Source organism: Ovis canadensis, chromosome 4, assembly GCF_042477335.2.
Source record: "Ovis canadensis isolate MfBH-ARS-UI-01 breed Bighorn chromosome 4, ARS-UI_OviCan_v2, whole genome shotgun sequence".
Taxonomy (NCBI): Eukaryota; Metazoa; Chordata; class Mammalia; order Artiodactyla; family Bovidae; genus Ovis; species Ovis canadensis.
Window position 1 is genome coordinate 75,512,671 of NC_091248.1, and position 25,088 is coordinate 75,537,758.

Genomic DNA, 25,088 nt, shown 5'->3' on the forward strand with positions numbered 1-25,088 from the left:
ATATTGAATGCTTTCCTTTTAGTATTAAATAAATTATATTAACTTCTTTGAGAGTTATGATACTATTGTATATACAATATTTTATTTTACTTTTCCCCCTCAATATTACATTTTGAGTATGTATTTTTTAAATGGTACATATCAGACCTTCCTTTCATTCTCATGATACAAAAATTACACCTGCAAAGCGAGTGTGAATTAGTAGTAAAGATACAGGTATAATTTCTAGCCCCCTAGAAGCCTTTCCCAGTCAATAACACCCCCCATGACAGCCACTACTCTGAAATCCACCACAGAGTAGTTTATTTGTATGAAGATCTACTCTTGAATTTCATGTGAATAGAAATAATATGATATATTCTTCTTTGTGTCTGGCTTCTTTTGTCTGTGAGATTCATCCATGTTATTATGAGTAACAGTATCGTTGTATGAAGTAGTCACACAATCATCTTTTGTGTTACTCCTGCTGCATAGCCCCATCTAGTCCAACCAAATCTTGCCCTCTTTCCAATAAATTTTGCACATGGATGCCAGAAATGTCTTTCTATAAATAGATATGATCTTGTCACCCCACCCCAATACATTTGCCTGAAGCTTGAGGAAGCCTACCCTGGATCCTTTTACACACTACTCTTGTCAGAGCTCCTGTTTTTTCTTTCTTTGAAGTTGCTTTGTTTTGAATGACACACCTGTGTGATTGTCTGTGTGTCTCTCCCACTAGGCTATAACCTCCAGGAGGTCAGATTCTATCTTCTTTACACTGTATACCCAATGTGTAGGACAATGCTTTATACATAACAAAGAACTATTTGTTGCCTCAACCTTCCCACCTTCCCTGCACCTCTGTTCTTAATAATCCCTTCTGCCTAGAATGACCCATCAACGTCAAGCCCATCCTTCTAGCTCATCTCACTGCCACTTCCTCTGTGAAATAACTCCTAATCCTCTCGACAGAATGCTCACTGTCCTCTCAGTCATCAGCATGAAGTGCTTTTTGAGTACTGCCATGTGCTGGTGCTGTTCTAAATGCTTCACACATAATTAACCTTATGAAGTAGGTGGGGCTGTCGGCCACACATTGCAGACGAGGAAAGGGAGGCACAAAGACAGGAAGATGTTACATGTACATAGGTTTCCTTGTTAGCGTGTAAATAGATCAGGCAGCAGTTCTGCATCTTGCCCATCTTTGTCCCCTCCGTCATGCCAGGCACATGCTTGATACATGAGTGAATGTGCCAGGCGCTGCACTGTACATGGATGATCTCATTTAGCAATGCTCTTGGGGGAGTATATGTATCTTAGAGATGAGGAAACGGAGACTAGAAGATGAGTTTTTCCCAGTTTCACAGCTAGTAAATGGCAATGAGAAGCTTCAGCCCTGAGTCTGTTTGTCGTTGAGCCCAAGTTCTTCCCACTGCGCTCTGTGCTTCACTGATTCTCCTGGGGTACTGGTATTTTGAGTCAAACCACTGCTCCTGGGCCAACTAGTTCCTCACTTGAGGACTCTACACACTTGAGGTCTTGCTTTGTGTGTGTTTCAGATGCTGGTAAAATGTAGTGTGAGGCAAGCCATTGTCCCTGTGAAATGCATTTTACAGAGTGGAGGGAAGAAGACATCTCTCTGCTCCAGGGGCTTGCAGGGGGAGCTCCACAGTGTAGAAAAATGGACCTCTGACTTTAGTGGGGGCAAAAGCGAAAGGCAGAACAGCTTGTAGGGATCCCCTGAACCTACATCATCTGCAGTGAAATTGAAATTTCAGCCCACTTCTTGCCAGTCCTTCAGCCACATGTTTATATTCTTTTCTATTGTGTGCTCCAAAACGACAATTCCATCCATAATTAATTGAAGCAAGAAATAATCTGCAGTGTTCAGTAGGCACAGGAGGATGGAGTGAGAAGAGGGGGAGTGGAGGAGAGATGAGGACAAGACAAGGAGAACAAGAGAGGGGGGAAGAGGTGAGGGAAAGGAAACCTGCAGGCTGTGTTGTAAAGACCACCCAGATGGTTTTGTGTCACCTACTTTAGGGGGATTATTTATATCACCCCTCCTCGCGTTCACACACCAAGCAAGACCCTGCCTACTGCTGCTGTGTGTCTCTGCGTGCATGTGCCTAAGCGTGATGCTGATACCACAGCTCGCCAACTGAAAACCAGATGTGGTTCCTCCATGTGGGCCCTTTTGCTTTGAATCTCTCATTTTTGGGTCAGAGAATAACAGTGCATGTGCTCATGCTTTGACTGGGCCAGGTGCAGCCTGGAGCCTCGTCAGTTTTATGCTGCTCCCTCCTGGTCCCCTAACTCTGAGATCCCCAAACAGACCCGGTGGTTTTGAACAGATCCCTTTCTTCACCACCCCTGAGCTGGAGGAACAGGCTGCATCTACCAGCACCTCTAAGGCGTGCTCAAGACTTACTTCACAGCACTCTGATCCAATTTCTGCAGGAAACCACCATAACTCTCCAGTGCTGAGTGTGTAGGCCTGTGGGCATGCACAAGAAATCTGTGCTTCCCTGGAATCCAAACAACAAGGAAGCTGACATAAGTAGATTCGGAAGGAGTAGGTTAGCACTTTTTATGAGAACGTGATGGGCTTCCCAGGTGGCGCCACTGGTAAAGAACCTGCCTACCAATGTGTACTAAGTGTTAGTCACTCAGTCGTGCCCGACTCTTTGCGACCCCATGGACTGCAGCCCACCAGGCTCCTCTGTCCATGAGATTTTCCAGGCAAGGATACTGGAGTGGGTTGCAATTTCCTTCTCCAGAGGATCTGCCCAACCCAGGGATCGAACCTGGGTCTCCTGCACTGCAGGCAGATTCTTTACCAACTGAGCTACAAGGGAAGCCCTACCTCAATTGTGTCTGACTCTTTGGGACTGTATGGACTATAGCTTGCCAGGTCCTCTGTCCATGGCAAGAATACTGGAGTGGATTGCCATACCCTCCTCCAGGGGATCTTACTGACCCAGGGATGGAACCTGTGTCTCTTATGTCTCCTGCACTGATAGGTGGGTTCTTTATCACTAGCACCGCCTGGGGAGCCCTAATGCAAGAGACATAGGAGTGTGGGTTCAATCCCTGGGTCGGGAAGATCCCCTGGAAGAGGGCTTGGCAACTTACTCCAGTATTCTTACGTGGAGAATCCCACGGACAGACGAGCCTGGAGCACTACGGTCCATAGTGACACAGGACAAATTCTTGTTCAATTGAGGAATAAACAAGCTGACCTCAGGAATTTATATTTTTTAAACATTAAGTTTATTAAGAAAATATCTGATATTAATAAAATATCTGGCATCTTTTTAATGGAAGGTAGTAGAGTTTAGGAAAAAAATTATAGATGAGCAGGAAATTTGACATTTTCTAAGATTTATTATTCACTAAATTTCATCCTACAATGGACAGCACCTTTCCACTCATAATGATATGCTCAGCTCTGTGAGCTCACAAAAAGCTTTTAGATACATTATCATCTAATCACCCCCAAACTATTTTCAATAAGCTTTTTATTTTGGAATACTTTCAGATCTACCAAAAGTTGTAAAAATATCATACCATACCATGGAGAGTACACCTTCACCCAAGTTCAGTTTTCTGTAATGATAACATTTTAACATTACTTAGTCAAAACTAAAGAAGCCACATTTTCCTTGTAATTGTCATGCACTAGTCCTTAATCAATAGTCACATGACTATTTCTTACCAGGTGTCTCAGTGGTAAAGAATTTGCTTGCCAACGCAGGAGACGTAAGGGACATGGGTTCAATCCTTGGATTGGGAAGATCCGCTGGGGGAGGAAATGGCAATCCACTCCAGTATCCTTGCCTGGGAAATCCCACGCACAGAGAAGCTGGTGGATATAGTCACAACGAATCGGACGTGACAGAGCATACACGCACACATGACTATCAGTCATTACTAGTTTAGACTTGATTTGGTTTGGGCCTTTTTTATAAATTTGCTAATGTCCTTTTTTCTGTTCTAAGATCTAATCCAAGACACATGTTGCACTTAGTGTTCCGTTAGTTTCCTCTAGTCTGTGACAGGTTCTCACTATTTCCTTGTTTTTCATGACCTTGACAGTTCTCAGAGTACTGATTAAGTATATTCATATAGTGTCCCTCAAATTGGGATTTGTCTGATGTCTTTATTTTGAGTAGAGAGACTTACAGGTTTTTGGAAGGAAAACTACGGAGGCTAAGTGCCCTGGTCATCACATTTTATCAGGGATACATGATACCCATGCTATATTCAGGGGGATATTAAACTTGATCAGTCGGCTAAGGTGGCATCACCAGGTTTCCTCACTGGAAAGTCGCTATCTTTACCTTTTTCTTTTCTTTATTCTTTAGAACTGAGTCACTAAATCTAACGGAGTGGGGCTCCAAGCTTACCTCCTGGAGAAGGGAGTATCTATCTACATACATTATTTGAAATTCTTCTGCAAAGATGTGTCTCTTCTTTCCTATTTATTTATTCAAGTTATTCACTTATGTCAATATAGACTTGTATATAAGTATTTTATACTTGAGTTATAATCCAGTATTGTTACTTATTTTCTTGCTCGGATTTTTTTCAGTGTTGGCCACTAGGATTTCTTTCAGATTGCCCTGTGTCCTTTTCAACACAGTGCCATTTCTTTTTTTTTTTTTTTCCTTTGCTTTTCTTCCTTCTTTCATTTTTTCCTCTTTTCCTTCAAACATCCTTACTTTCTGGTAATGCCAGATGAGTATTGTATTGTCATTTTGTATTTTTTCTGCCCCAACACTAAAATTCACCATTTTCTAAGATGACTTGGTTCCTTTTATTGGAAAATGGTGTTCAGAAACCAAGATCTAGTTGCTGGGTATTCAAGTTGTTACTGGAATGACATTGCTTCTAGATCCTCCTGGTGGAGAATTTAGTAAAGTATGTATGTATGTGGCCTATGAATCTATCCATCTGTGTGTGTGTGTGTGTGTGTGTGTATACTGATGTCTCCAACTTTAGATAGTATCACAGGGCCAAACTCTATTTTATATATATAGTTATTAAACATATTTTGGAGTTGAGGCTTAAGGTCTTGACCTAGGTTTCATATCTAGTGAGTAGAACCTGAACTTAACCTGGGGCTTCGAACTTCAGACCTGCAACTCTTCACTTCAGCACATGTGTGTTTGGCAGAGATTATGAAGCACATTCAAAGTAGCCAGTTCTCAATATCAGAAAGTAAACATCTCTTGGTTTTAGTTTTAATGGAAATATTATGAAGAGCTTAAGTTCTAAGAATCTTGCCCAAGGATCCCAACTTTCTCCTTACTGGTTAAATCATTTGGTCAGTCATTCACATAGCCAGCCACACCTCAACAAACATTTCTTGAGCACTTACTGTGTGCTAGCCCCACTGCAAGGCACATTGAGTAAGCTATCTCTTTTAACCATCACAAATCTGCAGGACAAATATGATTCCTTCGTTTTATAGATAAGTCCACTGAGACCTGGAGGATCAAAAGACTTGCCTATAGTCCTGTAGCTTCTACAGAATGATTTCTTTTCCCCTAGGCAGCAAATATTTATATAGAGAGAATTATGTAGGACAGTATTCCAGTAAATGAGGCAGGCAGTCACGATGCAAATAGTGATTCTACAAGGGAGGCAGACTTGTAAACAAACTCTGATGAAGAGACAAGTGTTCTAACAGAGGGTGCAAAGAGGAACAGAAAGCTCAGCAGAGCAGGGCTGGGCTCTCCCTGGAAAGGAGTGGAGATGGCTACCTCCACGGTACAGCAGGTGTTGACTACATATGCAGGCTTCTGGTTACATCTGCCTCAGAGCCCTTGTTTTTGGGTACTTGGATTAGAACCCTTCCAGTTCTCTGCACAGTCAGCTACTTCTCCTCCTTCAGCTTTCTGTTGAAATGTCCCTCCTCACACTTCATCTGAAGGTCTTCTGTGCGCTCTCACACAGCACTTTGTTTCTTTCATAGCACTTAAGGATAGGAATCATGTCGTTTTCATTCACCATCATGTTTCCAGGGCTGTGCAATGCCTGACGCATAGTAGGTGCTTTATAAGTTTTGTTACATGAAAGACAAGATGGAAAGGGCCTTTCTGAACATATATTTGCTTTACTTCCTCCCTTGCAAGGGTTTATCTGGTCTCAGTGGAACATACCAGAGTATAAAAGGTTTAGCTGATTTTAGAACGTGAAGCAGTTTTTAGAAATACGTGTGGAGTCCCACCCAAGGGCATCTGGTTCAGTACTTCTAGGGTGTGATTTGAGCAGCTGCACTTCTACAAAACTTCTGATGAGCATTGAAGGGTAAAAACTGTTGGTCCAAGCCTGAAAGCTGCCATCAACAAGCGTGAAAATATCGTTTCTCCTCCTGCTGCTGGCCTTTTCTTGGTCATCTGGTAGTTAGTTTCCCAGACACCCAAAGTCACATGTCTCCATTTACCCGCAGCCTCATCCTTGGTTCCTTGACTTCTGCCCCTTTTCTCATGGATTCATTAACAAACTCTGTTTATGGGCTTTAAGTCTCCAAACCCCCACTGCTAAGACCTCTTAGAAGGGCTGAGGGAACTGAAGGTTTTAGAAACAATATATTTAGAGTTCACTCCTTTTTTATGGATTTTCTCATAACAGTTTGCTAATTGTGCTAAATGGCACTGAAGTTGTCTACACCCAAGGAGGGAAAGGAAGATACCTATTAACCAGCTCAGGTTGCTCCCATTCCAAAAATTAATATAAAAATAAACCCCAGGACTCCCATTCTTCTCCAGCCACTATCTATTTTTTTCCTTCCTCTAACTGAGGGGTAGTTCAATATTGTGGTTATGAGCACAGATCTTAGAGATAGACCACCTGGGCTCAAAACCTGGCTGCATTTCTTACACTCTATCTCTCCTTAAACAAATTGCTCAATTGCTCTGGGCCTCAATTTCTTCATCTGTCAAGTGGACATAATACTCAGGCTTCATAGGGTAGTTGTGAATATTTAACAATTTAATATATATCTCCAGGTGTATGTATATACATACATACCTATAAGTGTGTATATGCATTTTATAGTGGGGCAGGAGATTGAGTTTTAGGATAGTGCTTTCTTTGCTTATAATAAGCATTAATAAGTGTTAGTTAGGAGCAGCAGCAACTTCCAGCTATCTTTTAAAGGAGGAGAGCTTTTCTTCACTTCCCATTTGCTTCTCAAGTTATTGCAGCTTGGCCTCTAGCCCCATCACTCTAATGAAACACTTCTCCTTAAGGCCACTGATGACTTCCTAAACATCAAATCCAAGATCATTCTTGTCCATTATCCTGTATTTAACACTGCTTGCCACTTCCTTCCAGAAACTTCTCTGCTCTTTCCTGGTTCTCCTTGCACTGCTCTATCTCCTTGAGGCTACCCTTCCTTTCCTAAGCACCAGGACCCACCCAGCCAGGACTCTGCTCACTCTGGGCTTTCTCTCTGAGTAATTATAGTCCGGACAGCCTGACAGTTAAGCACAGACTGCCCAATGCCGTCCTGCATGGATCAGTGACCCTGGCCCCACCATGTACTTGCTAAGTGTTTTGAGATATATCATTTAACTGCCTTGTGTTTTTTCATATGTTAAATGAGGAATAGAGTAGAGCCTACCTCCAAGGGCTAATGTGAAGACTACACAAACTGGCATGTGTGAAAATTCTTAGAATGGTGACTGATCATCATAAGCATACAAAACATTTACTCTTGTTATTAAGCCTCACAAAGTTCAAGACTTTCCTCAGAGCTTCAGCCACTGCATGCAGTTGCCAGATAAATATCTTCTTTTGTAGGTCCCAAAGACAGCTTGAACATAACATGTTAGAAACTGGACTATTACCTTTTCCCCACATCAGCTATTCTTCCCATATTGCATATTTCAGTTTTGACACCAGCCTTCACCCTTCTAAATGGTTCTTTCTAGTCTATTCCCCTTCTTCATCCTCAATTCTGCCTGCCTCATTCAGGGACTTATCATTTCTTTGGCCATCTGATGCAAAGATTGGAAGAGACCCTGATGCTGAGAAAGATTGAGGGCAGAGGAGAAGGGGGCAGTAGAGGATGAGTGATGGTTGGATGGCATCCTTGACTCAATGGACACGAGTTTGAGCAAGCTCCAAGAGATAGTGAAAGACAGGGAAGTTTGACATGCTGCAGTCCATGGAGTCACAAAGAACTGGACACGATTTAGCAACTGAACAACAATAATAATCATTCTAGAGTAGAGTCCTGCAGCAGCTTTGTAATTGATATCTCCACCTCCCACTTTGAAACTCTCAAATCCAGGCATCCAAGTGATGTTTCCAAAATGCAAATCTGACATGCTCCCTTTCTTGCTTGAATCCCTCACAGCCATCCATCAAGGTCAAGACAAAGCCTGAGTTCCATAAACTAGCCTGTCCTTACCTCCCCAGCCTTGTTCGTGGAGTAACTGGCTCATCCACCTCTCTGCAGCAGCTCAGCACTTATCATTCCCATCACATCGTGCTTGTTCTCACCTCCCAACCTTGTTCTATTTTCCCCTGCACCTGTGATGCCCTTTCCCTGAGTCATCTTTTAAGATCTAGTTAGTTCAGCCATCACCTTCTTCAAAAAACCACTGGACACCTATGCTCCTACTCCAGTGAGGATTATATTCTGTTCTTCATTGTCCCCATGATACTAACAGCTATATCCTAACAGCTAGAATTGCAGTTTCCAGCTTGTATGTTAGTTTATGTGTCTGAAGCTATGAGATTGACAGCTGGACTATAATTGTCAGGCTGGGACTACACTTGAGCCAGTTCTCCCTCCCCACTGCTTGTTCTGGGTATAGGAGGTTAGCACACTGCCCAATAAATGTGCATCAAATGAATGGATTACATTTGAACCCAGTTCTTTCTATGAAATAGGACAGTAATGCCTTTATAATTCTTCTTCTTGCTACATTCCTTCCCAACACTAGCTAGTGTCTATACTTCCAGTGAGTCTTCTTCTTTATCTCTTTAACAGACCAATCCTTAAGATGGTCTTAGTCTTAATCCTTAAGATGCCTTGATCCCATTTTTTAGCAACAAAGTTTTTTTTTGTTTTTTTTTTTTAAAGTATGTCTTGATCCATCTATCTAGACTTGGGCTTTCCTGTCACTAATCTTCCAGATGACTCATCATGGGCATCCATTCTGTCCTTTCCACTCCTCCTTTCTGAACAAGAACATAATTATCCCCCAGAAATGCATCTCTGTGTTATTCTCCTCTTGTAACAACCTAGAGTTCAGTATAATAGGAGCCTCAACTTTAATGAGTTTTGAAAGCATAAGAATATACCTCCAAAGGCTGCTACAGAACAGAGGCTACCACAGTTCTTGGAATCAAGAAGATGCTCAATAAATGGTGACATTTTAAAAAAATAAAATGAATCCATGAGTGAGCTCTAAAATCAAATTGACAAGAGGGTGGAGTTTACAGTCTCCCCTATTTAAAACCAAAATGTTCTCTAGTAACCAGCAATTAATCCTTTGTTCTTATTCAATAAAAGTAATCTCTGATCCTGAGCTCCATTTTTTTTTTCAACATGGGGTGTGTGTGTGTGTGTGTATGTGTGTTTGGGTAAATTTCTTTAATCTATCTGTGTTGTTATGACTTGACATTTTTATCTCAGGTACATATAAAATAAAACTGAAAGTGTTCTCAGTTTAGCAGAATTTCTATTTCAAACAAGGAAAGGAAATTACTTCCTCTGTCATCATTGTTACATTGGTGCCTCCATCGCTACTACCACAGGCAACTCTAGCAAACTAGTAGCTCAAAACCTGAACTAAATTGAATAAAATCAAGCTTCTCTTCTCCTTCGGTTGTTTAGTCAACCTACCCAGCTTGCTGTATTTGCTCTTCTTCTGTTCTCCACCTTAATTCTGTATAGTATGTGAGTATTTTCTCACAAATCCAGGTCTAGAAGAAAACAAATTATTAAATTAAAAAAGGAGTCAATTGTGTGATCATTTTAGGTTAAGTTTTAGGTTAAGGAAATTTCCTTCTTGAGTGATAGCTGTTCTTCAACTGTGACTTGGCAAATTATTAGAAAATCAAATGTTATTTTTGAAGAGAACATACATCCAAGAACAGTTTTTGTGTGCCTTAATATTCTGGAAGACCTAATAAAGTTTTCCAAATTGCCTCACTTAATAAATTAATGCCATTCCTGTAAGACAAACATATCTTTGATACCTGAGGCCAGGAATGGTTCAGTTCAGTTCAGTTCAGTCACTCAGTCACGTCCAACTCTTTGCAACCCCATGAATCGCAGCACACCAGGCCTCCCTGTCCATTACCAACTCCCGGAGTCCACCCAAACCCATGTTCATTGAGTCAGTGATGCCATCCAGACATCTCATCCTCTGTTGTTGCCTTCTCCTCCTGCCCCCAATCCCTCCCGGCATCAGAGTCTTTTCCAATGAGTCAGCTCTTCACATCAGGCGTCCAAAGTATTGGAGTTTCAGCTTTAGCATCAGTCCTTCCGATGAACGCCCAGGACTGATCTCCTTTAGGATGGACTAGTTGGATCTCTTTGCAGTCCAAGGGACCCTCAAGAGTCTTCTCCAACACCACAGTTCCAAAGCATCAATTCTTCGGCGCTCAGCTTTCTTTATAGTCCAACTCTCAGTACTAGGGTGAAAAAGTCTTGACTGACACTGATAGACTTTCAAGTCATGGGCAGTCATTCTGTTATTCTCATAATATACATTTACTAAGCCCCTGCTGTATGATAGGTACACATTAGGGGATGAAAAATGAAAGGTAATTGACAACCACAATTTGAATGACTGTAACACACCAAAAGCTGGACTCAGTGCTTATCATACATCATTGAAAATCCTCTCATACAATTGCAGTTATTCCATTATCCCAATTTTATAGATGAGAAATCAAAATTCAAGTAAATTGTCAGTTGTGGAGTTGTTTATTTGACAGTGTTTCTAAAGTTCCTCTTTAAACATCTCAGGAAACTATAAGCAATGAGATAAATTACAGGGGAATATAGCCATCTAGATGGAGAAAAGTTAGCCTAAAAGCTTAAATTGGAACAGAATATAGTGTCTAAAAATAAACTCAAATGCATTTGAGATTTTTGTTTTTGATTTAAAAAAATAGCATTTCAAATCAGTGACAAAACACTGGCGTATTCAGTAAATGGCTGGGATTAAAGACTAGCCATTTAGAAATAAAATTTAAGGTGGATACTTGTCTATTCTTTATGGCAAAATAAATTCCAAATGAATTAAAGGTTGAGTCATAAAGAAAGAAAAGAAGAAAAACCTAAGTAATTTTATTTGTAATTTGTGATCCCAAAGTCACAAAGGGAAATATGAATGCATGTAACTGGTGAAAAACCTGACATATACAAAGTCAGAAGACAAATGGCAAACTGGGAAGGCATTTTTGTAATATGCCACACTATGAATTATTTTCTCCATGATTCGAACAGCTCTTACACACACACACACACACACACACACACACACACAACCAGAGCAAGCAAGGCAAGAATTTTAAAAATGGCTTATGGAGAAAGATCAAAGGGCCAAAAATATAGGGAGAAATGATGATCCTTTTCTCATAATTAAAAAAGTAAAAATTAAATGAGATTCCATCGACCTCATGTATTTTGCCTCCACAATACTCTTTGAAGATCATTAGACAAGAAATTATCACAGAAATAGAAAGGCTGTAAATATCAGACCACTAAATTAAATCACTCCCTGAAGACTTGAAGGTTTAAAACTCTAACAGAACTGAGAATAGCATTTAACACCATTCTCGAATGTACAGTCTGCTATTCAGTCATTTCGCCGAGCATTTCAAAGGATTTGATAGACACTCCAAGCTGCATTTTAGTTTAAGCCCACATTTGGAAGCTTGGAGAATATGTCTACTCAGACTTAAATTTTAAGTCTTATTTGGAGGTCATTAAAATCTTGGAGATCTCAAGAATCCTCAGTGGACAGCACTAATAACACAAATGTTACCCTTGACTTCTGATAAGGAGAAGAAATCAAATAATTCAAGGAAGGTACTTAAATGCTATTCAAATTTGTAAACCTTTCTTGCCTACTTTTGAGAAGTTTAAAAATAATGGCAACTGTATCTCTCTTGAGAATATGCTTTCTTCCCTTAGCTCAAGAAAAGCTAATGACCCTAGTGAATTTGAACAGTTCTAAAAGATACTTTGAGTTTTAAAGTTTTAATAACTAGTCTCTCAGCTTCCACTCTTGGCCCTCATCTTCACCTAATTAATCACCCACATCAGAGCTCAGATCAGAAATCATTTCTTCTAAGAAGTTTTCCTTGATGCCCCAAGTTAGGTCCTCTAGGATTTCTCTCCTTTCATGGCTCGCCATGCTTCTAGAAATTATAATTGTAATGAAACAGTTGTACAATAAGATAAATAACTGTAAAATTGTGATTTAATGTCTGCCCCTTCTGTTAAGGTGTAAGCTCCATGAAAGCAGATAATCTGGCTGATTTAGTTTTTAAATTCTTTGTGACTTCCCCAGAGCCCAGCACATTTCACTGTGTATATTAATTTCTCAATAAACATTTGTTGAGTGAGCAGTATGGTATACAGAATAATGGCCTCCCCATAGAAGTCCATATCCTAATCCTCAGAATCAAAAAAGACTTTGCAAGTATGATTAAATTAAGGGTCTAGAAATGGAGAGATTATCTGGGATTATCTGGCTGAACCCCATGTAATCACAAAGTTCCTTATAAGAGAAAGGCAGGAGGATCAGCATGGGAGAAGACTGTGATAACAAATGCATTGATCAGAGTGAGGCGGCCATCAGCCAAGGAATGTGTATAGCTGCTAGAGACCAGAGGCAAGGAACATATTTCTCTCTGGAAACTACAGGAAACGACAGGAAAAGTTTTGGGGTGGGAATAGTGTTATTTAAAATAAGACTTTTTTTTTAAAGGTATTTCCTGGAGAAAAAGGATAGAGACTGTGTGACTAAATGTACAAATGATACTAATAGGTCCACAATGCAAAATTGGCCCAGAAGAAGAAAAAGAGGAAATTTAGCTAATGGTAAATGTGTATGAAGCGAAGATATTTAACAGCAAAAGGGAATGCATTCAAAACTGGTGGTGTTTTTCAGTTACTTTCACAGTTTTTTCTTCTTTCTTTCTCTCTCTCTCTATTTCCGCACCCCCCCTTCCCCCCCCCACCTACTTTTTGGTCCCCAGAAGAAGAAAATGACATAACCTGATGTGATTTTTTTCACATATTCCAGAGTCATAAAACTGGGAAATGTAGGAACATCAAAATCAAACTGGACTTTGGGAGAGCTAAATCCTACATGTTGGAAAATAGCCACTATAGGTTACAGTGGAATGCAGATAATGTAAGAAACCAGAAAATTCCAGGTGGACAGGCTACTGTTTGTTACAAACTTATATAAGCAATGCCTCCATGGGTATATACTACTGTGTGCTCTGATGATCAAGCAAAGGGTTGGCCTTTCCCCTTTTTTAGACTGCTAGGGAGCCATGTCATGTTGTCCTTGGAATTTTCTAAGTCCTTGAGTAAAAAAATGCAATATATATATCCATGGTTCTTTGGACTATAAGCTTCAAGAGTGAGGGCTTGTATCTCTGTGAGCCCATGTAACGGCTTCCTCTGCAATTCACTCATGAGACTGAAGGAGATTTGAAACTGGAATGAGGAAACACCGCAATTGAAGGGAAAAGTAATGAGAAATTGAAAACATTTGACCATAACAAATTGCAGGATCAAATGAGTATTTCCAGAACCAAGCCCCTCATTGTTGATGGAGAATCTGCTTATGCTCAGATGATTGCTCTCAGTGAGTCAGAAACATCATTAGGGCTTCCAGCCAGGAGAGTTTTATATCTGGCTCACAATCGATTCCCCAACTTTCTCTCCAATCACTGATTACAGTTGCGAAGTTGTAGTTTTCCAGAAGATAGAAGCGTGGTCCTCGTTCTTTAGAAACAATGGCTAAAAAATGCTAGGTTTTTTTTTCACCAACAGTGGAAAATGCTACCAAGGTAGGAACAATTATCTTCATTTTCATGTTGATTACAATTTGCCCCCTTTGCCTGTCTTTAAGACAAGCAAACAAATAGCTTTAACAGATGTCTTTGAGTCTTTACATCCAATTTTACATATAGCAGAGACTTGGAGGTTATATCATTTAACCATGGCAGTCTGCAAACAGAGCACGTGGTCCAAGTCTCTGAATTCCAGCACATTTCCCACCATTGTCATGCTGTTTTCCAAGAACAAATTAAGTCTGAAATTTTAACACAAGCCAGCTAATATCACCAAGGCTCAGGAGAATGGCAAATTTAGCTCCTATGGCATGTGGATGATTTAATGCGAAGGATCACATGGTTGGAAGAGTGCTAGCTCTGTATGCCTAGCACCTTTCCACCTGTGTGGAAATTCATGTAACCCAGGGACAAGCGTAGTCACAAGCATGTGATTGATGATGAAAGAAAAAAGAAATATTCATTCACCCAGTCATTTCTATGTGCAATCATTCATTCATTCATTCCACAAGCTCTTCTAAAGTATCTGTGTCGTGCCACGAATTATATGTTAGGGATACACAGAATCCTTCTCATCAAGGGTTTTGTACCCTGGGAGAGAAGAATGACAGCAAACTGGTAAGACTACAATGTAGAAAGTGTTAAGTAGTAATTACTATTATCCTTCTTTTATAGATGAGGTAACCGAGGCTTAGCGTAGATAAATAACTTGTCCCAAGTTGCAGACCCAGTAAGTTACTCTGTTCAGATTCAAATGAGACATGTTTGACACAAAAAGCCTTGCTTTTACTCCCACTCTGGGAGATGTTAATGAGTGTGCTAGAAAAGAAAGTTGTTGTTAAGTTTTAAAAGTTTGGGAAGTCTGTAAACTAAATTCCCTGCTGGGAGAGCCATTGCACATATTAGCATATGCAAGGGGTTGAGCCACCTTAGGGTAAGGAGTACCATTGGAAAGGCATTTCCCAAACATTCAGATGTTTCAGCCAAAGCACACTGCACTATATTGACAAGGATAGGGAAACATGCAGAGAATGCTCCAGATCTCAATATAATGTACCTCAACATTTCAGGAGTATGAATTAGACAGGACACAGTCACAGACTGGTCCTTCTCAGGTTCTGTGATGTTAAAGAGTTGAATTCTGGTACACTCAGGAGTAAAGGAAATAAAGAAACATAGTATTATTAGACATGAGTTTCTACAGGGAATAACTTTTAGTGATCAAGTTCTCTGCTATCAATTATAGCAGCAGTAGATCTGAAAATTACAGAAAATGCCTTTTCTTCACATCACACTTTGACAGCAGTGACAAGCTCCCACAAAGAAGAAGCCCCCTGGGACATAAAATGATGCTTTTAGACATGAAATTTTTTTATTGTCAAGGAGCAGGCATTTATGAGGGGGTTTAGGGGTGGGGAGAAGCTCACTGCTCTACTCTTGATCTTTTCTAAAAGTTTATTAGGACAAACTGCTCCTCACTCCCAAATTTAATGACATAAATTCATTTACAAATGGAGCAAGGTTTGAAAGAAGCTGTTCCTGAGGACTTGACTGCCCACTGGAGGTAGTAAATGCATAAATAATTCCAGTGGAAGACAGAAGAGTTAAGAGAAAAGGACAAATGGGGCTTTGAGGCCATTCCTGTTATGTAGGAAGATAAATGGAGGGAGCTCCTCTGCTTTTAATTTTTTTATCAAATAGTGGCATGTCTGACCTTTGGGTGGAATTTGCAGTCTGTTATTATATCTGTGTTCCACTATATCCTACGGTGACTATTTTCCAATACATAGGATTTAGCTTTACCCAAAGCATCTTTTAAAAGCACTCATGATTTCTCTTATGATGGCATTGCACTTTAACTGTGGGAGACAGTGCTGCTCTTGTCAAGCCAAGACCATACACATCTGCCCTCAGCGTTCCAGGGGGGACCCAGAAGCAGCAATTATGCCCAGCACTAAGGGGTCAGAAGGTACTTGGTAAAACCCTTGTCACTTCTTCTCCTCCTTTTTCTTCCTTGTCTTTATTCCTCACTAAACATTGGTCTCCCTAGAGAACTGAACTGGGTTAAAACCAGATCAGTTCTCTCAAGGGGATCCAAATGGCCCTTCCTAAAAAGATGTTGCCAGCACCTTCTCTCTGCTTCATCTCACTTCCACTTTCTGTGCTTACTGTACCTGTTCCTGGTGCCTCCTTGCCAGAATGGGAATTTCAGGAGACAGGAGTGTCCATTCACCCCCAGATCTCAGGGTCCTCACCACATCCCTGTACTGGGAACAGATCATTTTTAATAAGCAACAGGGCAATATGTATTGAGTTCTTTTTTTTTTTTTTTAAGCATTTATTGTTGAATTTGTGCTCATTATTGAAAACTTAGGAAAAAGTTATCACCAACTATTATTATGGCATATTTCTTTGCAAGGGCCTTCCCAGGTGGTATGGTGGCAAGAATCTGCCTGCCAATGCAGGAGACACAGGAGATGCAAGTTCGATCCCTGGGTCCGGAAGATCCCCCGGAGTAGGAAATGACAACCCAGTCCAGTATTCTTGCCTGGAAAATTCCATGAACAGAGGGGCCTGGTGGGCTACAGTCCACAGGGCTGCAAAGAGTCGACTGAGCACACACATGCATACATCTGCAGGATTTTTTTCTTTTCTGTATGTGCAAAATCTGATAACCTATTTTCTGTATGTGCAAAATCTGATAACCTATTTTTTCTTTGCTTGGCACAATATCATAAATGTTTTCTTTCACTTTTATTTCTATATCTATTGAGCACTTACAGTGTATTAGAAACTGTGCTAGACCCTGTAGATGCTTGAGATGGGCCTCAAATTCAAAGGGATATTTCCAAAGCAGAGAAACAGGGGACCCATAATTAAGGCAGAAGAACACCACTCTCAATGTTGTGGAGAATGAACTTTAAGCTAACAAGGGCCACCAAAAAGGAAATCATAACAGAAATTTTCACCTCCTGCACTGGGGCTTTCAGACCCAAAGGCAAGTCACTGAGCTTGGCATAGCAGGCAAGAAGACAAAGGTTCAGATGGCGTCTCTTTTGGACACTGGCTCTGAGATCTACAGCCAATTTCTTAGCTTTTATGCATCTCAATTTCTTCATCTGTAAAAAGGTCATATCTCTCGGAGATGCTGTGAAGATTAAATAACATAATATTTGCAAAGCACTTAGCATAGCATCTGGTACAAAGCAAATCCCTGATTAAAGAGAGTTATTAACATGAAATTGCTTTCCTGTAAGTTATTTTATCAGAAAGCTATAGAATAATGCATTTATTGCTAAGTGACAAACAAAAAACCTAACTTTGGAAACCCAGAAAAAGAAAAGATGGGATACAAGTTGTAATATTGTCTAACTTTATTTTTATAGGAGGCATGGACACTCACACTTGAGAAGGCCAGACAGATTGTCAAGAAATCTCCAGCTCTGGTAAGCAACTGACAGGCAGAATGCCAGCATTGTCCTTGGCACATTCATCTCCCTCTGGCCTCTGCTCTCCCACTCCGAAGGCCAGGGGCTACTCCTGACACAGGCCCACAACACTCCACAGTTGAATTGGGACTGAAGTAGGAAGATGAGCCCCGTCCTCTTTTTTTCTCTTTTTTCTCCTCGCTTCTCTCTACAGCTGCATTTCTCACCTTCAGTTGAAGCTGGATAATCCTTAGTTGTGGGTTCTGCCCAGGGCATTGTAGGATGTTAGCAGTATCCCTGTCCTCTATCCGCTAGATGCTACCCGCCTCCCCCATAGTCACCACAACCAAAAATGTCTTCTGGCATTGTCACATATCCTCTGGCACTCACTGTTGAGAATTGCTGCCCTCCAGCAGATGATATTGGAGGAGACTGTAACCTCCTGCTCCATCACTTTCTAAATATGTGATCTAGGCTGAGCCTCAGTTCCCCTATCAGTGAGATAGGGACAATGACAGCGTTCCTTTCTCAAAGCTAGATACCAGGACCTAAGAGAGCCCATGTGTGTAAAGTGCCTAGTATCGTACCTGGGACATATCAAGCACTCAACAGATGCTAGCTAAAATCATCACCATTAGTATTCTTTTCCCCTAATTTTTCCTTTTTGCAATCATAGTTTTATTCAACAGACAGAATGCTTAGTTCAAACTGGTTATCATTAAGTCAAGTATTTGACTTGGGCCCTGGTGGTCATTCAGCCCCAGATGAAAAGGAAGCAGAAAGGTAAACCTTTGAAGAAGTGTCTCCCCTGATGCTAAGCAGTTCTGGCAGGAAGGAAACATTCATCAGAGATGAGAGGACATGGCCCTCATCCTTGGCTTCTCCCTGCTGGCCCAGCTTATCCTTCACCTGATGCAATACATTCAAAGTAGTATTGATTTGGCAACACGGAAATAAAGGGGAGGAAAATTCCTTGTGGCTCAGCCTGCCAGATTTAGCAAATAAAAATGGAAGATTAAATTTGAATTTCAAATAAATAATGAATAATTTTTAGTATAAGTATGTCCAGCACAATATTTTATTTGGCAACCCTACTTGAGGGGGGCACATGGGTTTTGATGTACAAGTCTGATACTTGTTGAATGATAGCATGAAGACATTTCTACACAATCGATTAAGCAATCATAATGCCTGCATCGTCAATTATTACTTAATTCAGTGAGTAATTAAAGGCCAACCGTAACTGGTTCAATTAATCCACTTAAGACGTTGAACAAGAAATTGAAGCTTCACATGAAACCTTGACCACCACCTTCAGAACTCTAAACAGACTGGAGAATAATACCATTTTTCTTTTAATTCTTCTCAATATGCATCTACAAATTTATTCTCAGAGCCTTGTTTACTTCACTAGCACAAACTGCCTTGGCATTGACTCAAAGGCTAATTAGGACTTTACAATTATTCATTTCTGTCACCAAAATTGCCAGCATAATTCATGGGGCAGGATTCCAATCATGCCTTGCAAGAAGCCAAAAAAAAAAAAAAAATCAACTGAACAATTCAACAATAAAAAAAAGCTCCTCAAAAATATCTTCCAATTTATTTACTCTCTGAATTAAAGCTATCAAAGAAAAAATAATCAGGAAATGCAAATAAGAATCTTTTAAAAACTGCTCAGAGGATATTGCCTGCAATTAATTCCATTGTGATGGCTGATGTAACTGTAGACCTAGACAAAACGCAGAGAAACACACAGTAGGTTGCATATCATTTCAGCACAACCTGTCAGAAAATCCAGACTGGGGAAGAGTTAAGTGTTGTGCCTGGGGAGCCGGGTCGGGGAGTGGAGGGGGAGGTCTTCGTGGATTTGGCAGATACTGAGCATCTAAATGTTTAGAATACTTGAGTTATGTCCTCAGTTTGTCCTCACAAAAATGCCTAAAAGGAGCTAGCATATTATTGTTATCAGCCCCATTTTACAGATAAGAAAACTAAGAATCAGATAGGTTAAGTAATTTCCTCATTCCACATAGCTTGTAAGTGAGAAACTCATCATTTAAGTCCAGGTTTAGCTTCTGCCCGGTTTCTAACCTTTCCACCATTACAATAGCTTTCAACCAGACCTCCTCAGTACTGAATTTCAGGAAGCACCATTCACATCACAGGCTGTGTGACTATTAAAATTGTACAGTGTACAATCTGTACAGCTGAACCCGATGGCCCTGATGGTAAACCTACTTATTCAATAGAACCATCTGGAAAGACTTTAAAAATTGTCACTGTTCAGACTTACCCTGGGATTCCCAGGTGACTCAGTGGTAAAGAAGCTACCTGCCAAGCCGGAGACACAGCTTCAATCCTTGGGTTGGGAAGATCCCCTGGAGGAAGAAATGGCAACCCACTCCAGTATTCTTGCCTGGGAAATCCCATGGACAGAGAGGCCTGGCAGGCTATGGTCCATAGGGTTACAAAGAGTCAGACATGACTGAAGCAATTTAGCACACATACAAATTCAAGTAAAATAATATATGACAATGGTCTAAAAGTACTATATCACTCAGAAATTCAATTTTAAGTTGGTTATGTACAGAAGGGGGCTTCCCTGGTGGCTCAGATGGTAAAGAATCTGCCTTCAATGCAGAAGAGAAGTTATGCTCCCCCTTTGAGCCTCTATTTACCCCATTTACCACATTCTCATTTATTTAACCTCTGCTTATTGTTCTGTATTCATTTAACATCATGGGGTGGGCAAAGCTCCAGATGCAAATAGAAGTTGGCTAAATAGATGGCAAAAATGAAAATGCTGCCTGAATCCTATGCCCCAGGACAGCCCAGACTTGGGACTTTCATTTTAGATGGGATTACATACAGCCAGATGTGCTGTTTTAAATCCATCTCTGAGATAATAACAGCCCCCATTCTGCCTCTGTCTAGTAAGGTTTGAATTGAAAGGAAGGGGCTGGCAAATATGCAAGTGAGGGTCTCTGCAGTGTGCTCTGTGTCCATCTAAATTCCCTTTGCAAGTTTGTAAGAAGACGTTAGTCCTTCCCATACCATGTGATGAAAAGGCTGGATGATCAAAACATCTGTCTTAACAGAAGGAGTTCTGGGGATCCCTGGACAAGTTACATCACCTTCTGCCTACATCCTAGATTCAGTTTCTGCACAAGGAATGTCAAAGACAGCTGCAGTCTTCAGGCTGAGTTTCGACAGTGAACAGCTGTGCATTTTATTCCATGTATCTCCTGTGTAGTAATTATCAGCCTGTCCTTATAAAATGTTTGATGTATTGGTTATCATCTGTGTTAAAATCTGCATTTGCCATTAGGTTAATTAGATCAAGGCCTTCAGACAAAGTAAATATAAAAAGAAGTAACTCAAACTTTCAAATGCAACCTGACTCTGGATCTTAGAATGTGTCTCTACCAATAGGCACCCATGTTATGGTATAATTGCACGCCGGAGTGTGTTTCACAGTGTGTCTACACTGCTCAGCATACTCAGTTACCAGTTCTCCAAACATCCCATCTCTGTACCCCGATCCCCCTCCTCCCGCCTTCCATCAGTGGTTCCCAACCAGAGGCAATGCTGTCCCCCATCACCTCTCCTGGGGACATTTGGCAACAGTTAGAGACATTTGGGGGCTACTGACTATAGCGGCTAGATGCCAGATACACTGCTATATAGCCTACAATGCACAGGACAGCCCACAACAAAGAATTATTCAGCCCTGAATGGCAATAGTGCTGAGGTTAGAAAGCCCAGGACCAGGCCTTAGAGTCTTTATCTGCCAATGGGTTTTTCTGTCCCTTCTTGCCTCCTCCAGGCTTTCATGTCTCCTCCAGAGATGTCTTTCTGAAATACAATGTGATCTCTCCCAGGATTCCCCACTGCCCTCAAGACAAAATGTGATGCAGCCTTCCAGGCTCATCCTAATGTGTCCTTCCTTCCATGTCCACTGCATTCTCCTGGCTCCTTATACTCCAGCCAGGTTGAAATGTCCTGCAAGATGCCAGTCCCACTCATATGCCCACAACCCTGTGCCAGGTGCTTCCTCTGTTTTTCTGGCTTTGGTGTGGACTCCAACTACCTGGGACATTTTTAAAATACAGATTCTGATTCAACAGGTCAACTGTGTGGCCAGAGGCTCTTAGTCCTAAAGTTCCTGGATGACATCCAATGCTTCTGCTTTGTGATCACACTTTCTTCAGCCAGAGTCTAGAGCAGTGGTTCTCAAACCTTAGTGAGCATCAGAATGACTTGGAGCTATGAAAACACAAATTTCCAGGCCTTCCCCAGGCTTTCTGAGTCAGCAGATTGTGGTGGAGCCCATGAATTACATTTGTAGCCAAGCCTGCAAACTGCCTTTGAGTTGAAAAGCGTGGAGCATCTGTCTCTTCCTTTCTCGCCTGCCTCCTCCTCCAGTTCCTAGAAAGCCATATTAATGCCTGGACCACGGCAGCCCTCACAGAGCATGCTAAGAGCTGGGATTATCCACCCCTGTGCTCCACTAGACAGCAAGCTCCGTGATGACAAGGACAGCCTCTTCTGTTTCCACCTCTTGCATTTAGTTGAGGGCACTAGTCAGGATTGTTCCTCATTCTAGAAAGTTGTACAAAGATCACAAAGATCCTTAAACATCTCATTTGTAGCCAGAAAAGGTTACTTGTCTGCCTTTGCTAGGGTCAGAATACTGACAACTGTTAGTACCACTCACAGCCACCTGAAGGACTCTCTAGGTTGGTGAGAATTACCACATGCTTCCCCGCTATCCAAAAGTAGACCATTCCTATGAAGTCTTTCCTAAGGCTAAGCAGCAGCTACCTTAGGACTCATCTTGCTAACAGATGCACACAATAAGTGGAGATCAAGCACAAAAGCTCACAGACATGGTTCAAAGCTATGGCTGCCTGATACTGAAGTGTTCAGCGTGGTTTCTGGGGAAGGAGCTGGGCGGGGCCCCTCTCAGTACTCGGGGTTACTCACTGGCTCCACTCTCACTCCTGCAGAACAGATGATGAACACTATTTTTGCTTTTCGCTTTTTTTTTTTTTTTCCTGTTTTTATGAAAGTGAAAACTCCTCTTCGGATTTCTTTCAGTTCATGAAAATAGATACTAACTTAGGTCTTTCATCGAATCAAGGTGGCGTGAAGTAAACGTTAAAAAAGCAGGAGATACCTGTCTCCCTTTCTCTCTTTGTTGATAAATGCCAGTTCCTGACTTTTTCTACCCAGTTGTTTTTCCTTTTGTCTGTGAAAAGCATCATAGGAACTGCAATACGTCTAAAAACACTTTTTAATTAAAAAAAAAAAAGCCAGGGTTTTTAATTTATCCCCCAGCTAGAGTCTTATGTAAACTGCTGTCTGAAATCCCTTTGCTCAGGAAACTCTGGGGGCTTCATCTGCACCCCTTCCACCCCTCCACGCCCCAGGGAAGGGGCCTTCCTTCTTCCTAAGCCGTCTCTCCCGTTAGTCTTTATTTTATCTCTTAACAGGATGGAATTGTCTTATTTGAAAACAGTCTTTATTTTCCAAATCCTTTTTTAAAGCCACTGAAGGTAGTGAGGAGAAGAATGCTGTCTGAGTAGAATGGACCAAGATGGGCCTCTTCTTTTGGGAAGAGCTGGAAAAGACAAGAGGATCTTGAAGGGAGACCTTCAAGTTCAGGAGCCAGCACACAGGTGCAATGAATTTGGAGTGTGGGGACAGAAACAAGGGGTAAATTGAGTTAAGTAATATGGCGCAGATTCAGGAGAAAGAAGAGTCCAGAAATTCAAAATGTGGAGCCAAGAAGAGAGGATGTACCTTTAGAAACTGGAGAACCATTCCTTGAAATAAATAAATCTTTCTGTTTTTGCTTTTCTCTCCAGAAGTACTCCAGAAGTGGTTCTGATATTTGTTCACTCCCATTTTTGGCCAAGATCTGTCAGAAGATTAAACTGTATGTATATGAATGCCCCCTCCTGAGCACTAACAGGGGAAAGCATCTTTAGTGGTTTCTGTTTTCTAATGATGAAAATAGTCTTCAAGTTAAAAGGCATCTTTCTGAAGGTGAAAGTGTTTCTTGCTCATGACTTGTATAGAAACTAGAAGACAAATTAGCTTAGAACAAATCATTTTGGAAATATACTGAATACCAGCATCTTTGAACCTCCAAGCCTGACTTACAGTCCTGGGCTGGAACACAGCCTGCCTGCTCACACCGGAGCAGGACAGCCCCTCCTTGCTGTGTAAGATCCGGACGAGGTCAGCCACCCATTATGATGAGGACTCTTTGAACATCTTTAGTGCAAGGCACTCATGAGGCTGGAAAAGGACCTTTGTTTTCAAGAGCGCAACCTATTACCTAAAAACCTTAGCGCTAATATTTATGAACAGGGTGCCAAATGCAGGGATACTGTCCAGAGTTCCCAAGCCCTCCTGTCTCAGTTTAAAATCCCATGCTCCAGCTCACTCTAAGATTGTGCTGGGTGTCATAACTACTGTCCAGAATATTGAAAGACGGAACAGTATCCTGAGAGGCACGTTGGACTAAGAGGCAAAGTAGCATAGGTTTCCTTCCACCCAGCTCCTTCCCTTGTCACTGGGGCAGGGCTGCTGCCTGCCACTGTACGGCCACTATTCCCAGGGCCAGATACTGAACTTTCACTGCATTTCTGCACGGAATTCTCATAATTCCATCACTATTCCCATTTTGAAGATAAGGAAACTGAGTCTTACAGAGGTAATTTTTCCAGGATTTCTTTCCCGTGGTTAAGCCTCTGCTTCCACTGCTGAGGGCATGGGTTTGATCCTTGGTCGGGGAACTATGATTCCACCTGCCACATGGTGTAGCCAAAAAGTTTTAAAAAAAGGTAACTTCTCCCAGCCACAAGGACCCAACATACACCCCCAGGTATATTGGACCACACTTGTTCTCTGGAAACATCCCCTTTTGGACTCCTTTGCAGTGCTGTGTCTTGAGCCAGATTTGAGAACTTGGGCCGCTTCATGTCTCCAAACCTCAGTTTTTCCCATGTCTCAACTCAAGCTATAGAGCCATTTGGGAGGTTTTAAAGATGCAGACTCTTGGCCTGAGCCCTGGTGGGGAAGCATGGCAGTTTCCTAGGCTCCTGCTTAGCTGTGTCCTCCCGAGTGCTCACATTCTAGTTCTGGAGCCAGACCACAGGTGCTACATGTACAGATAATGCTTTAATGACTCAAAATAATATTCCTTCTCTGTAACATATTCACTGAGACCATGCCATCTGCCCGGGCCCCTGTTACTTTCATTCTCACTCTCCTGCAGGCAGTTCCTATCACTTGAGTGCATTCTGGTCCAGCCTGGCTCTCACTGTGAAGGGATAGAGGGGAGAACTCTCCAGAGATGAGAGAGTCAGGCCTTATGCCTGAACTGAGAGGTTATATTCATTTCTTAGGGCTGCTGTACTAAAATACCCCAACCTGGGTACCTTAGAACAATAGAAATGCATTCTCTCCCAGTTCTGGAGGTTGAAAGTTTGAAAGCAATGTGTGGGCAAGGTCCCTCTGAGACTCTAGTCCCACTGATGTTCCCTCAGAGACTCTGGGTGGAATCCTCCTTAGCTCTTAGCTTCTGGCAGTGGC

General features: G+C 41.5%; 1 protein-coding gene across 1 annotated transcript in view; it reads left to right on the forward strand.

Moving 5' to 3' along the window:
- The window catches only part of AOAH (acyloxyacyl hydrolase), a 197,201-nt gene that overhangs the window by 47,532 nt on the left and 124,581 nt on the right, over positions 1 to 25,088 (forward strand). The window contains exons 5-6 of the mRNA XM_069588031.1: positions 17,439 to 17,498; positions 23,354 to 23,424. Coding sequence (XP_069444132.1) covers positions 17,439 to 17,498; positions 23,354 to 23,424 — 131 coding nt within the window. The remainder of the gene's footprint in view (positions 1 to 17,438; positions 17,499 to 23,353; positions 23,425 to 25,088) is intronic.